The 15,005-nt window shown below is 46.0% G+C and overlaps 1 protein-coding gene across 2 annotated transcripts; it reads left to right on the forward strand.

The window, feature by feature from the left end:
• The first annotated feature begins 8,677 nt into the window (after window positions 1-8,677).
• LOC129849547 (nocturnin-like) lies at window positions 8,678-14,821 on the forward strand. 2 transcript variants are annotated; one of them, XM_055916370.1, is made up of 4 exons: window positions 8,678-8,851; window positions 12,196-12,495; window positions 12,652-12,983; window positions 13,234-14,821. In XM_055916370.1, exons 1-4 carry the CDS (start codon window positions 8,722-8,724, stop codon window positions 13,780-13,782), a joined length of 1,311 nt encoding a protein of 436 aa, XP_055772345.1. In that variant the 5' UTR covers window positions 8,678-8,721; the 3' UTR covers window positions 13,783-14,821. The 2 variants fall into 2 exon arrangements, with proteins under 2 accessions (XP_055772345.1, XP_055772346.1); XM_055916371.1 differs by lacking the exon at window positions 8,678-8,851 and having other exon boundaries at window positions 11,349-12,495.
• Window positions 14,822-15,005: the final 184 nt, after the last annotated feature.

A 15,005-nucleotide genomic window follows, 5' to 3' on the forward strand; every position in this document is an offset into this window, starting at 1 on the left:
TAGGGTCTAGTGGTATAGATGGGTCTAGTTTTATCTAGGGTCTAGTGGTATAGATGGGTCTAGTTTTATCTATCTAGGGTCTAGTGGTATAGATGGGTCTAGTTTTATCCAGGGTCTAGTGGTATAGATGGGTCTAGTTTTATCTAGGGTCTAGTGGTATAGATGGGTCTAGTTTTATCTAGGGTCTAGTGGTATAGATGGGTCTAGTTTTATCTAGGGTCTAGTGGTATAGATGGGTCTAGTTTTATCTAGGGTCTAGTGGTATAGATGGGTCTAGTTTTATCTAGGGTCTAGTGGTATAGATGGGTCTAGTTTTATCCAGGGTCTAGTGGTATAGATGGGTCTAGTTTTATCCAGGGTCTAGTGGTATAGATGGGTGTAGTCTAGTGGTATAGATGGGTCTAGTTTTATCCAGGGTCTAGTGGTATAGATGGGTCTAGTTTTATCTAGGGTCTAGTGGTATAGATGGGTGTAGTCTAGTTATATCTAGAGCCTAGTGGTATAGATGGGTGTAGTCTAGTTATATCTAGAGCCTAGTGGTATAGATGAGTGTAGTCTAGTGGTGTAGATGGGTGTAGTTTTATCTAGGGTCTAGTGGTATAGATGGTGTAGTCTAGTGGTATAGATGGGTCTAGTTTTATCTAGGGTCTGGTGGTATAGATGGGTGTAGTCTAGTGGTATAGATGGGTCTAGTTTTATCTAGGGTCTAGTGGTATAGATGGGTGTAGTCTAGTTATATCTAGAGCCTAGTGGTGTAGATGGGTATAGTCTAGTTATATCTAGGGTCTAGTGGTATAGATGGGTGTAGTCTAGTGGCATAGATGGGTATAGTCTAGTTATATCTAGAGCCTAGTGGTATAGATGGGTGTAGTCTAGTTATATCTAGGGTATAGATGGGTCTAGTTATATCTAGGGTCTAGTGGTATAGATGGGTGTAGTCTAGTGGTATAGATGGGTGTAGTCTAGTGGTATAGATGGGTGTAGTCTAGTTATATCTAGGGTATAGATGGGTCTAGTTATATCTAGGGTCTAGTGGTATAGATGGGTGTAGTCTAGTGGTATAGATGGGTCTAGTTATATCTAGGGTCTAGTGGTATAGATGGGTATAGTCTAGTTATATCTAGAGCCTAGTGGTGTAGATGGGTATAGTCTAGTTATATCTAGGGTCTAGTGGTATAGATGGGTATAGTGGTATAGATGGGTCTAGTGGTATAGATGGGTCTAGTTTTATCTAGGGTCTAGTGGTCTAGTGGTATAGATGGGTGTAGTCTAGTGGTATAGATGGGTGTAGTCTAGTTATATCTAGGGTATAGATGGGTCTAGTTATATCTAGGGTCTAGTGGTATAGATGGGTGTAGTCTAGTGGTATAGATGGATCTAGTTATATCTAGGGTCTAGTGGTATAGATGGGTATAGTCTAGTTATATCTAGAGCCTAGTGGTGTAGATGGGTATAGTCTAGTTATATCTAGGGTCTAGTGGTATAGATGGGTCTAGTGGTATAGATGGGTGTAGTCTAGTGGTATAGATGGGTGTAGTCTAGTGGTATAGATGGGTGTAGTCTAGTGGTATAGATGGGTGTAGTCTAGTGGTGTAGATGGGTGTAGTCTAGTTATATCTAGGGTATAGATGGGTCTAGTTATATCTAGGGTCTAGTGGTATAGATGGGTGTAGTCTAGTGGTATAGATGGGTATAGTCTAGTTATATCTAGGGTCTAGTGGTATAGATGGGTATAGTCTAGTTATATCTAGGGTCTAGTGGTATAGATGGGTCTAGTTATATCTAGGGTCTAGTGGTATAGATGGGTGTAGTCTAGTGGTGTAGATGGGTATAGTCTAGTTATATCTAGGGTCTAGTGGTATAGATGGGTCTAGTGGTATAGATGGGTATAGTCTAGTTATATCTAGAGCCTAGTGGTATAGATGGGTATAGTCTAGTTATATCTAGGGTCTAGTGGTATAGATGGGTCTAGTGGTATAGATGGGTGTAGTCTAGTGGTATAGATGGGTGTAGTCTAGTTATATCTAGGGTATAGATGGGTCTAGTTATATCTAGGGTCTAGTGGTATAGATGGGTGTAGTCTAGTGGTATAGATGGGTATAGTCTAGTTATATCTAGGGTCTAGTGGTATAGATGGGTCTAGTGGTATAGATGGGTCTAGTGGTATAGATGGGTATAGTCTAGTTATATCTAGGGTCTAGTGGTATAGATGGGTCTAGTGGTATAGATGGGTATAGTCTAGTTATATCTAGAGCCTAGTGGTATAGATGGGTATAGTCTAGTTATATCTAGGGTCTAGTGGTATAGATGGGTCTAGTGGTATAGATGGGTATAGTCTAGTTATATCTAGAGCCTAGTGGTATAGATGGGTATAGTCTAGTTATATCTAGGGTCTAGTGGTATAGATGGGTCTAGTGGTATAGATGGGTGTAGTCTAGTGGTATAGATGGGTATAGTCTAGTTTTATCTAGGGTCTAGTGGTATAGATGGGTGTAGTCTAGTTATATCTAGAGCCTAGTGGTGTAGATGGGTATAGTCTAGTTATATCTAGGGTCTAGTGGTATAGATGGGTCTAGTGGTATAGATGGGTGTAGTCTAGTGGTATAGATGGGTGTAGTCTAGTTATATCTAGGGTCTAGTGGTATAGATGGGTGTAGTTATATCTAGGGTCTAGTGATTTATAGATGTGTGTAGTCTAGAGCTAGTTGTATGTATGTATGTATGTATGTATGTATGTAGTCTAGTTAACTGGCAGCTTCATTAAGTATACCCGCAAAACACCAGTCTCACCGTCAACAGTGAAGAGGTGACTCCGAGATGCGGTCCTTCAAGGCAGAGTTGGGGAAAAAAGGACATATCTCAGACTGGCCAGTAAAAAGAAAATATTAAGAAGGGCAAAAAGAACACAGACACTGGACAGAGGAACTCTGCCTAGAAGGCCAGCATCCCGGAGTCGCCTCTTCACTGTTGATGTTGAGACTGGTGTTTTGCGGGTACCATTTAATGAAGCTGCCAGTTGAGGACTTTGAAGTGTCTGTTTCTCAAACTAGACACACTAATGTACTTGTCCTCTTGCTCAGTTGTGCACCGGGGCCTCCCACTCCTCTTTCTATTCTGGTTAGAGCCAGTTTGCACTGTTCTGTGAAGCGAATAGTACACAGCGTTATTCAAGATCTTCAGGTTCTTGGCAATTTCTCGCATGGAAAAGTCTTAATTTCTCAGAACAAGAATAGACTGACGAGTTTCAGAAGAAAGTTCTTTGTTTCTGGCCATTTGTAGCCTGTAATCGAACCTACAAATGCTGATGCTCCAGATACTCAACTAGTCTAAAGAAGGCCAGTTTTATTGCTTCTTTAATCCGGACAACAGTTTTCAGCTGTGCTAACATAATTGCAAAAGGGTTTTCTAATGATCAATTAGCCTTTTAAAATGATAAACTTGGATTCGCTAACACAACGTGGCATTGGAACACAGGAGTGATGGTTGCTGATAATGGGCCTCTGTACGCCTATGTAGATATTCCATTACATTCATCTGTACAAACAATAGTACGCAAGTATAAACACCATGGGACCATGCAGCCATCATACCGCTCAGGAAGGAGACGTGTTCTGTCTCCTAGAGATGAACGTACTTTGGTGTGAAAAGTGCAAATCAATCCCAGAACAAAGGCAAAGGACCCTGTGAAGAGGCTGGAGGAAACGGGTACAAAAGTATCTATATTCGCAGTCAAACGTGTCCTATATCGACATAACCTGAAAGGCCGATCAGCAAGGAAGAAGCCACTGCTCCAAAACCGCCATTAAAAAAAGCCAGACTACGGTTTGCAACTGCAGATGGGGACAAAGATTGTACTTTTTGGAGAAATGTCCTCTGGTCTGATGAAACAAAAATATATGTTTGGAGGGATGTTTGTTATGTTTGGAGGGAAAAGGGGGATGCTTGCAAGCCGAAGAACACCATCCCAACCGTGAAGTTTGGGGGTGGCAGCATCATGTTGTGGGGGTGCTTTGCTGCAGGAGTGACTGGTGCACTTCACAAAATAGATGGCATCATGAGGAAAGAAGATTATGGTGATATATTGAAGCGACATCTCAAGACATCAGTCAGGAAGTTAAAGCTTGGTCGCAAATGGGTCTTCCAAATGGACAATGACCCCAAGCATACTTCCAAAGTTGTGGCAAAATGGCTTAAGGACATCAAAGTCAAGGTATTGGAGTGGCCATCACAAAGCCCTGACCTCAATCCTATAGAAAATATGTGGGCAGAACTGACAAAGTGTGTGTGAGCAAGGAGGCCTACAAACCTGACCCAGTTACACCAGCTCTGTCAGGAGGAATGGGCCAAAATTCACCCAACTTATTGTGGGAAGCTTGTGGAAGGCTACCTGAAACGTTTGACCCAAGTTAAACAATTTAAAGGCAATGCTACCAAATACTAATTGTGTGTATGTAAACTTCTGACCCACTGGGAATGTGATGAAGGAAGTAAAAGCTGGAAAAAATAATTCTCTCTACTATTATTCTAACATTTCACATTCTTCAAATAAAATGGTGATCCTAACTGACCTAAGACAGGGAATTTTTACTAGGATTAAATGTCAGGAATTGTGAAACTGAGTTTAAATGTATTTGGCTAAGGTGTATGTAAACTTCCGACTTCAACTGTGTGTGTATGTATATATATATATATATATATATATATATATATATATATATATATATATATATATATATATATATATACACTGCTCAAAAAAATAAAGGGAACACTTAAACAACACAATGTAACTCCAAGTCAATCACACTTCTGTGAAATCAAACTGTCCACTTAGGAAGCAACACTGATTGACAATAAATTTCACATGCTGTTGTGCAAATGGAATAGACAAAAGGTGGAAATTATAGGCAATTAGCAAGACACCCCCAAAAAAGGAGTGATTCTGCAGGTGGTGACCACAGACCACTTCTCAGTTCCTATGCTTCCTGGCTGATGTTTTGGTCACTCCAGCAGGCCACAAATGTGCATGTGTCAGCATATGGTCTCACAAGGGGTCTGAGGATCTCATCTCGGTACCTATTGGCAGTCAGGCTACCTCTGGCGAGCACATGGAGGGCTGTGCGGCCCCACAAAGAAATGCCACCCCACACCATGACTGACCCATCGCCAAACCGGTCATGCTGGAGGATGTTGCAGGCAGCAGAACGTTCTCCACGGCGTCTCCAGACTCTGTCACATGTGCTCATGTGCTCAGTGTGAACCTGCTTTCATCTGTGAAGAGCACAGGGCGCCAGTGGCGAATTTGCCAATCTTGGTGTTCTCTGGCAAATGCCAAACGTCCTGCACGGTGTTGGGCTGTAAGCACAACCCCCACCTGTGGACGTCGGGCCCTCATACCACCCTCATGGAGTCTGTTTCTGACCGTTTGAGCAGACACATGCACATTTGTGGCCTGCTGGAGGTCATTTTGCAGGGCGCTGGCAGTGCACCTCCTTGCACAAAGGCGGAGGTAGCGGTCCTGCTGCTGGGTTGTTGCCCTCCTACGGCCTCCTCCACGTCTCCTGATGTACTGGCCTGTCTCCTGGTAGCGCCTCCATGCTCTGGACACTACGCTGACAGACACAGCAAACCTTTTTGCCACAGCTCGCATTGATGTGCCATCCTGGATGAACTGCACTACCTGAGCCACTTGTGTGGGTTGTAGACTCCGTCTCATGCTACCACTGGAGTGAGAGCACGGCCAGCATTCAAAAGTGACCAAAACATCAGCCAGGAAGCATAGGAACTGAGAAGTGGTCTGTGGTCACCACCTGCAGAATCACTCCTTTTTTGGGGGTGTCTTGCTAATTGCCTATAATTTCCACCTTTTGTCTATTCCATTTGCACAACAGCATGTGAAATTTATTGTCAATCAGTGTTGCTTCCTAAGTGGACAGTTTGATTTCACAGAAGTGTGATTGACTTGGAGTTACATTGTGTTGTTTAAGTGTTCCCTTTATTTTTTTGAGCAGTGTATATATATATGAGTTAATTGGTCTAACTTCTATATTAGGGCCAAGTGGCATAGATATGACATGAGCGGGTAAGCCAGTGGAAAGTTGTCTGGCATTTGAGTGAAGGACGCATGGGTACAGTGGGGAGAACAAGTATTTGATACACTGCCGATTTTGCAGGTTTTCCTACTTACAAAGCATGTAGAGGTCTGTAATTTTTATCATAGGTACACTTCAACGGTGAGCGACGGAATCTAAAAGAAAAATCCAGAAAATCACATTGTATGATTTTTAAGTAATTCATTTGCATTTTATTGCATGACAAGTATTTGATACATCAGAAAAGCAGAACTTAATATTTGGTACAGAAACCTTTGTTTGCAATTACAGAGATCATATGTTTCCTGTAGTTCTTGACCAGGTTTGCACACACTGCAGCAGGGATGTTGGCCCACTCCTCCATACAGACCTTCTCCAGATCCTTCAGGTTTCGGGCTGTCGCTGGGCAATACGGACCTACAGCTCCCTCCAAAGATTTTCTATTGGGTTCAGGTCCGGAGACTGGCTAAGCCACTATCCATCCTCCCCTCAATACGGTGCAGTCGTCCTGTCCCCTTTGCAGAAAAGCATCCCCAAAGAATGATGTTTCCACCTCCATGCTTTACGGTTGGGATGGTGTTCTTGGGGTTGTACTCATCCTAATTCTTCCTCCAAACACGGCGAGTGGAGTTTAGACCAAAAAGCTCTATTTTTGTCTCATCAGACCACATGACCTTCTCCCATTCCTCCTCTGGATCATCCAGATGGTCATTGGCAAACTTCAGACGGGCCTGGACATGCGCTGGCTTGAGCAGGGGGACCTTGCGTGCGCTGCAGGATTTTAATCCATGACGGCGTAGTGTGTTACTAATGGTTTTCTTTGAGACTGTGGTCCCAGCTCTCTTCTGGTCATTGACCAGGTCCTGCCGTGTAGTTCTGGGCTAATCCCTCACCTTCCTCATGATCATTGATGCCCCACGAGGTGAGATCTTGCATGGAGCCCCAGACCGAGGGTGATTGACCGTCATCTTGAACTTCTTCCATTTTCTAATTGTGCCAACAGTTGTTGCCAACTCACCAAGCTGCTTGCCTATTGTCCTGTAGCCCATCCCAGCCTTGTGCAGGTCTACAATTTTATCCCTGATGTCCTTACACAGCTCTCTGGTCTTGGCCATTGTGGAGAGGTTGGAGTCTGTTTGATTGAGTGTGTGGACAGGTGTCTTTTATACAGGTAACGAGTTCAAACAGGTGCAGTTAATACAGGTAATGAGTGGAGAACAGGAGGGCTTCTTAAAGAAAAACTAACAGGTCTGTGAGAGCCGGAATTCTTACTGGTTGGTAGGTGATCAAATACTTATGTCATGCAATAAAATGCAAATTAATTACTTAAAAATCATACAATGTGATTTTCTGGATTTTTGTTTTAGATTCCGTCTCTCACAGTTGAAGTGTACCTATGATACAAAGCATGTAGAGGTCTGTAATTTTTTAAGTAGGAAAACCTGCAAAATCGGCAGTGTATCAAATACTTGTTCTCCCCACTGAATGTACTCTCACACACACACAGTATACACTACACACAGTACACGTACAGAGACACCGTCTCAGAGAGAGGTTCACTCAGACAGTGTCACTTTATCCGTGCGTGACACGTTGACATTTCCACCCTGGCAGTGTACTGTGTGTTCCATCCCCTCTGCTTCTCTGATGTACCCTTCTGTCTGTCTCTCTCTGTCTCTCTGTCTGTCTACTGCTCTGATATGCCCTTCTCTCTCTCTCTGTCTACTGCTCTGATATGCCCTTCTCTCTCTCTCTACTGCTCTGATATGCCCTTCTCTGTCTCTCTCTCTGTCTCTCTCTGTCTCTCTCTCTCTCTCTCTCTCTCTCTCTCTCTGTCTCTCTGTCTCTCTGTCTCTCTGTCTCTCTGTCTGTCTACTGCTCTGATATGCCCCTCTCTCTCTCTCTGTCTCTCTGTCTGTCTACTGCTCTGATATGCCTCTCTCTCTCTCTCTTTCTCTCTCTCTTTCTCTCTCTCTTTCTCTTTCTCTTTCTTTCTTTCTTCTCCTCCCCCCCCCCGAGAGGACAGTTAGACAATATGAGGTGGAAAAATGTAATGAGGAAATGCATGACTAAATGTGTTTTTCCTACGTCATCTGTGGTCAGGAACATGAGCAGATACAACAGGTCTGTGGACGTCTCATGTCACCTTTCTATCTATGGACATATTGAGGAACTGTGTGTGACGCTGAAGTGGCTGTTTGCTAATGACTGGCATTGATTCCACTAACTCTATAATCATGAACCAAACCACAAAGTGTGTGTGTGTGTGAATCAGCGGTTGAGATTGTGCAGCTTTATATCCTGTCCCCAGGCACATGATCTGTAGTGACGCCTCATATGGACTGCTGTCGTCACTCCCTCCTATCTCTCTCTCTCTCTCTCTCTCTCAGCTCTTTCTGTTCTCTCTCTCTCTGCTCTCTCTCTCTGCTCCCTCTCTCTCTCTGCTCCCTCTCTCTCTCTGCTCCCTCTCGCGCTCCCTCCGCTCCCTCTCTCTCTCTTTCTCTCTCGCGCTCTCTCCTCCCTCCCTCCGCTCCCTCTCCCTCTCCCTCCCTCCCTCCCTACGGGTTATAAGGTGTAGTGAACATTGAGCTCACTCAGAAACACACAGACTACGTCTCTCACACACTTGATGAGAGACAAGACTCCAAGTGTTTATCAACCGTTATCAGAAGTTGAGCAACATTTTACTGACCGTTCTTTCTCAAGACTGTCAGTCAGATATACTAGGAGGCAAGAGACTATAATGATGGAAACTATGGGTGAGCATGACTGTGGTATCTTTATTAAACTCTTATGTTAGCAGGTTTTATATTGGTCGTTGTAATGGGAAATGCTCTCGTACGTCTGAGGTGACTTGTAGCAGCTGCGTGGGAATTATCTGACAGTAGATTGAACGGAAAAACCAGTACACTGCGCTTGCAAGTATCACCGGTGTTTATTCAGCTGATTGAGCTACTGGTTGTTGTAATGTAATGGATGAATTCTCCTTCATATTGTTGTGTATATCCTCATGTTTGGGTAGAACGGGTAGTGTGATGTTTAAGTTGTAGTCTGATCCTTGTTTGGTTGAGGGGGGAGTTGTTGGGGGGAGGGGTGTTCTATTTCACCCAATAAGGTCAGACTTTGCTAGGGCCCCTAGTGGGTCAACACAGAGTTGTTTATGTTGGTTAAGAAGCACACCGTCGTCTTGGTCACTGTTGAGGTGAAACAAGGGACTGGTCTGCTGGCGACATCTCTGTGTGTGTGGGCTCTGTTGTCTTTCTGTAATGAGTCTTCAGAGCTGCAATTCATTCAGATGGAGGGAATTCATTCAGAACGAGGTGCAGTAGTGATTCAGATGTGTTTAGATAAGGAGTCAGAGATAAGGGATCAGAGATAAGGAGTCAGAGATAAGGGATCCTGTTGGAAAATATCCATATGATGCATGTGGTTCATTTGTCAGCGACCGACACACACACTGAAAATGTAGACCGACGTGTAGTATTTGTTTAAGAACAACCCCTACCTTTATGCCATCACTGTGTCTGACCTGGTTACCGACCTGGTTACCAACCTGGTTACCATAGCACCGGTTCAAACCATGCACCTGGTCATCACACCCTGGTAAACAGCCATGTCCTGGTCTCAGAGCAACAGATAGGGCCATGTGCTGTGTCCTCAGGACATATGGGCCATGTGCTGTGTCCTCAGGACATATGGGCCATGTGCTGTGTCCTCAGGACATATGGGCCATGTGCTGTGTCCTCAGGACATATGGGCTGTGTCCTCAGGACATATGGGCTGTGTCCTCAGGACATATGGGCTGTGTCCTCAGGACATATGGGCTGTGTCCTCAGGACATATGGGCTGTGTCCTCAGGACATATGGGCTGTGTCCTCAGGACATATGGGCTGTGTCCTCAGGACATATGGGCTGTGTCCTCAGGACATATGGGCTGTGTCCTCAGGACATATGGGCTGTGTCCTCAGGACATATGGGCTGTGTCCTCAGGACATATGGGCTGTGTCCTCAGGACATATGGGCTGTGTCCTCAGGACATATGGGCTGTGTCCTCAGGACATATGGGCTGTGTCCTCAGGACATATGGGCCATGGGCTGTGTCCTCAGGGCATATGGGCCATGGGCTGTGTCCTCAGGACATATGGGCCATGGGCTGTGTCCTCAGGACATATGGGCCATGGGCTGTGTCCTCAGGACATATGGGCCATGTGCTGTGTCCTCAGGACATATGGGCCATGTGCTGTGTCCTCAGGACATATGGGCCATGTGCTGTGTCCTCAGGACATATGGGCCATGTGCTGTGTCCTCAGGACATATGGGCCATGTGCTGTGTCCTCAGGACATATGGGCCATGTGCTGTGTCCTCAGGACATATGGGCCAGAGTGAGGTCGGCAGGGCATATGGGCCAGTGTGCTGTGTCGGCAGGGCATATGGGCCAGAGTGAGGTCGGCAGGGCATATGGGCCAGAGTGAGGTCGGCAGGGCATATGGGCCAGAGTGAGGTCGGCAGGGCATATGGGCCAGAGTGAGGTCGGCAGGGCATATGGGCCAGAGTGAGGTCGGCAGGGCATATGGGCCAGAGTGAGGTCGGCAGGGCATATGGGCCAGAGTGAGGTCGGCAGGGCATATGGGCCAGAGTGAGGTCGGCAGGGCATATGGGCCAGAGTGAGGTCGGCAGGGCATATGGGCCAGAGTGAGGTCGGCAGGGCATATGGGCCAGAGTGAGGTCGGCAGGGCATATGGGCCTGCCATTAGACCGAGAGCTAGGAGATGTAGTCATACTAGAAACTGAGCCTTACTGGTTCATGTGAGAGCTGGGAGATGTAGTCCTACTATAAACTGAGCCTTACTGGTCCATGTGAGAGCTGGGAGATGTAGTCCTACTAGAAACTGAGCCTTACTGGTTCATGTGAGAGCTGGGAGATGTAGTCCTACTAGAAACTGATCCTGACTGGTTCATGTGTCCAGAGAGGGCAAAAAGAGGAACACAGTCAGCTGATACTCATGTTTATCTCACACACACACACAGTCACTACAAACTGGGCTGTAGGGTCACTGGTGCATGTGACTAGTTGAGAGAGAGCAAAGAGGAACGGACACACAAACTGACAGCAGAGAAATAAATAGTACACACACACACAATAATGACCGACTGAAAGTGGAGAGAGACGGAGCCAAAAGAACACACACACTTTGGAGGAAGGAAACACACTGACTGGCTGAAACCAGAGATGACACTCACTCACTCATAGCACACAGAGCTACTGTTGTTGTCCCAGGCCAAGGTACGGCTCATCAGCCAGCTTTGGCAGTCAGAACCAGCTAACAAGCAGTCTTTCTGTATCCACTCATGAACTAAACCACACACCGTCCGATAGTCCACCCATAGATGTCCTACTCAGATAGTTTTCTATGAAACACACACCGTCTGATAGTCCATAGATGTCCTACTCAGATAGTTTTCTGTGAAAAACACATTTTAGGTAGAAAACAAAAAGGCCTAGGTTGTCAATATGTTCTGTGTTCCAAGTCAAGTGACTAGTCAATAGGTGACCTTTACCCCTTCACCTGGCAACAACCACAATCTCACCTTTTGAACTTACTCCTGATCGACCAAGGGGATTAGGTTAGTGTGTTTTGGTTGGTCAGATCCTCCCTGAATTGAGAGGGAGGATAAATGTCACCCTTAAGCACAGATCTAGGATCAGCTTCCCCAAATCCTTAACCATAAAGGGCTGGAGGTAAAACTGACCTAAGATCAGTGTGTAGGGAAAAGCTGGTGTTGCTACAGCAGTAAACATGGATCAGTACAACACTAGGCCCTGTTACAGTGTGAGGAACCAGGCACGTGGGGAGTGAGGCCCAGGGTTCGCAGGACTTCTCCCTAGAGACTGACACCTATTTCTGGGATAGAATCAACCTCGGCCTACCCTTGTTGGCCCTTTGTGTGGTTCTATGTTGTGGGGATCACTGAGAGTTGTGGTTAAAATAGTTTGGAACTTGGTATTGGATTAAAGCGTCCTGTAAAATATCATATGACCGTTGTAACTCAACTCCTACAATGTTTTCTATCTCCCTACACCCTCTCTCTGTCTCTCTCCAGTCTGTCCAATGGGCAGTGGTGCCAGTAGACTCTACAGCTCCCTAGTCAACAACAGCACCACTACCACCCCGCTGGCCCATCACCAGGACCCCCAGCACTCCTCCTCCTCACAGGGGTGTCACTCTCCCGCGGACCCCCTGGAGCTGCTGAGGGAGTGTGAGGAGGCTCTACGGGACAGGCCTCCTCGCCTCCTCAGAGCCTTCATCTCCCCCGGGGAGGGAGAGGTGGACAGGGAGGAAGTGGACAACAGTGCCACCCAGAGGACCATCAGGGTTATGCAGTGGAACATACTGGCTCAAGGTAAAAACGTTTTTTTTATTGTAGCCTTTCTTTAGCAAAAATAATCATGAACGTTTCATCTCATTCAGGGTTATTAAATGGTATATTATTGCTAATTTTATTTGGCATCAAGGACAGTGAGATGGATAGACTGACAGACGAATTCTCTCCCTCCAGCTCTAGGTGAAGGGATGGACAGTTTCGTCAACTGTCCCCTGGAAGCCCTGAACTGGGCTGAGCGTAAATACCTCATCCTAGAAGAGATCCTCACCTACCGACCTCACATCCTGTGTCTACAGGAAGTGGACCACTACTACGACACCTTCCAGCCAATCCTGGCCGGCCTGGGTTACCGCGGCAACTTCTGCCCCAAGCCCTGGTCTCCATGTTTGGATGTGGAGGGCAACAACGGACCGGATGGCTGTGCTCTGTTCTATGATGAAGCCCGGTTTGACTTGGTGGATAGTGTGAATGTCCGGCTGTGTGCCGTTTTAATACCCACCAACCAGGTTTGTAAAACTAAGCTAGTTCAACTGTCCTTCCTTCCTTGAAGTATTCACTGGTCTGACCGTAATATGATGGAAACTCTGATTTCCAAGCACAGAGATTACCTCAAGGAATGAAGGATTCCAACAGGATCCTATTTTATAACAGGCAAGAGTGGTCAACCCTCCTCCTGGACAGCTGTTTGTGTAGATTGTTAAAAATACAGACTGGAACGTAACCCTTAACTGTTTTATGCAATGGTCTTCCCTACAGGTGGCGGTCGTCACGACGCTGCGGTGCAGGGTGACAGGCCGGCGGCTGTGTGTTGCCGTGACGCACCTCAAAGCCCGGAGCGGCTGGGAATGTCTCCGTAGTGCCCAGGGTTCCGACCTTCTCCGGAACCTCACCACCCTCACCCAATCACCAGGGGGTCCTTCGGGTCCCACAGGCATCGCCCCAGACACCCCTCTCCTTGTCTGCGGGGACTTCAACGCTGTGCCTTCCGAGGACGTCTACCAACGTTTCGCCTCGTCACCGTTGATCCTTGACTCGGCCTATAAACGGTTAAGCCGGGACGGGCTTTCGGAACCGGCCTACACCACGTGGAAGATCCGGCCGACGGGAGAATGTTGTACCACGTTGGATTATATCTGGTACTCTAGAGAAGCGTTCAGCGTGGACGCTGTGTTGGATATGCCTACAGAGGAACAGATTGGCCCTAACAGGCTTCCGTCGTACAACTACCCCTCCGATCACCTCTCGCTGGTGTGTGACTTCAGCTTTAAAAAGCAGGAGGAGGATCACATGGACACTTTTGATTGACAATTCAATGGATGGAGTGACGGAACGAGGGAACAGAAGCACCATTATCCCTCCGAGTCCATCTCTCTGGGGTATGATGACTGGAGAACAGGAGGGAGGAGACTATCCGCTTGGTGTGAGCTTACTTTTCATGGACTAAAACACTCTGAATGAAGGAGAGACTGAGAGGAATAGACTGCTGAAACTAGGCTCTATGGTGCCTGTCTACATTAGAGGTGTTGTTGTACCTCTGACACTGAGGATTGCACCCTGCCTGCTGTTTGTACTATTCAACTCAACTTGTCCTCGGCAGCGACGCTCCCCGTCCAACCTGACAGAGCTTGAGAGGATCTGCAGAGAAGAAACTCCCCAAATAGGTGTGCCAAGCTTGTAGCGTCATACTCAAGGCTGTAATCGCTGCCAAAGGTACTTCAACGAAGTAAAGGGTCTGAATACTTATGGAATTATGTAATAAATTTGCAAACATGCCTTAACCTGTTTTTGCTTTGTCATTACAGGGTATTGTGTGTAGATTGATGAAAGAAAAGTAATATATTTTAGAATAATGTAACGGTGCCTGAATAAACGTGGGTATATGTCCTTTTCTGGTCTAATACTGGTCAGGTGTGTCATTAATGCCTACTGATACTTGTACCAGGGCCATGTTCAGTAAGAAAACGTTATTGAACGCTGCAGATAGAAATACCACTAAATAGAGCCAACGTGATTCCTTATTGTATTAGTCAGAGATGCACGTTTGTTCTACATAGCATATTTCTATCTGAACGTACCCCTGGTCAGCTGGGGGTCAGCGTACCACCACGGTACATTGAATTTGTAATATAAAAGATATCTAGATATATTTTATCCAAAGCGAACTTACAGTAGTGTGTCTATACATTGTATGTGTGTGGCCCCAGCGGGAAACTCATGTACTACCAACTGACCTACACGCAGACTGTTATTTCCTGTCCATGAGCATCAGTCCCAGGATAACATGCAGGACAGTAGTTTTATATTCAAGCTGTCAGCCTTTGTGCAATAAAATAATCTGCCATTCTGTCTCTGTGCTGGTGTTCTACGCATAAATCACTTTCTACCTCACCAGTTTAAATACCATCCAAGGCCCCCTGGTGGTAAGTTGTGGAACAATCCATTTATAACTACAGTTAACCCTCATCACTAGCAAGTGAACTGTGGATATTAACTACTACATAGTAACGTCTAGAAGTCTGCTGTGGGGA

This window comes from Salvelinus fontinalis, unplaced genomic scaffold, assembly GCF_029448725.1.
Source record: "Salvelinus fontinalis isolate EN_2023a unplaced genomic scaffold, ASM2944872v1 scaffold_1524, whole genome shotgun sequence".
In the NCBI taxonomy this organism is placed as follows: domain Eukaryota; kingdom Metazoa; phylum Chordata; class Actinopteri; order Salmoniformes; family Salmonidae; genus Salvelinus; species Salvelinus fontinalis.

Excerpts from the sequence above, each read along its gene's own strand:
- LOC129849547 (XM_055916370.1), top strand. The coding sequence starts at position 8,722 with ATGAGAGACAAGACTCCAAGTGTTTATCAACCGTTATCAGAAGTTGAG. Across the intron at positions 8,852-12,195 it reads TATAATGATGGAAACTATGG|TCTGTCCAATGGGCAGTGGT; the intron begins GTGAGCATGACT and ends GTCTCTCTCCAG. Across the intron at positions 12,496-12,651 it reads GTGGAACATACTGGCTCAAG|CTCTAGGTGAAGGGATGGAC; the intron begins GTAAAAACGTTT and ends CTCTCCCTCCAG.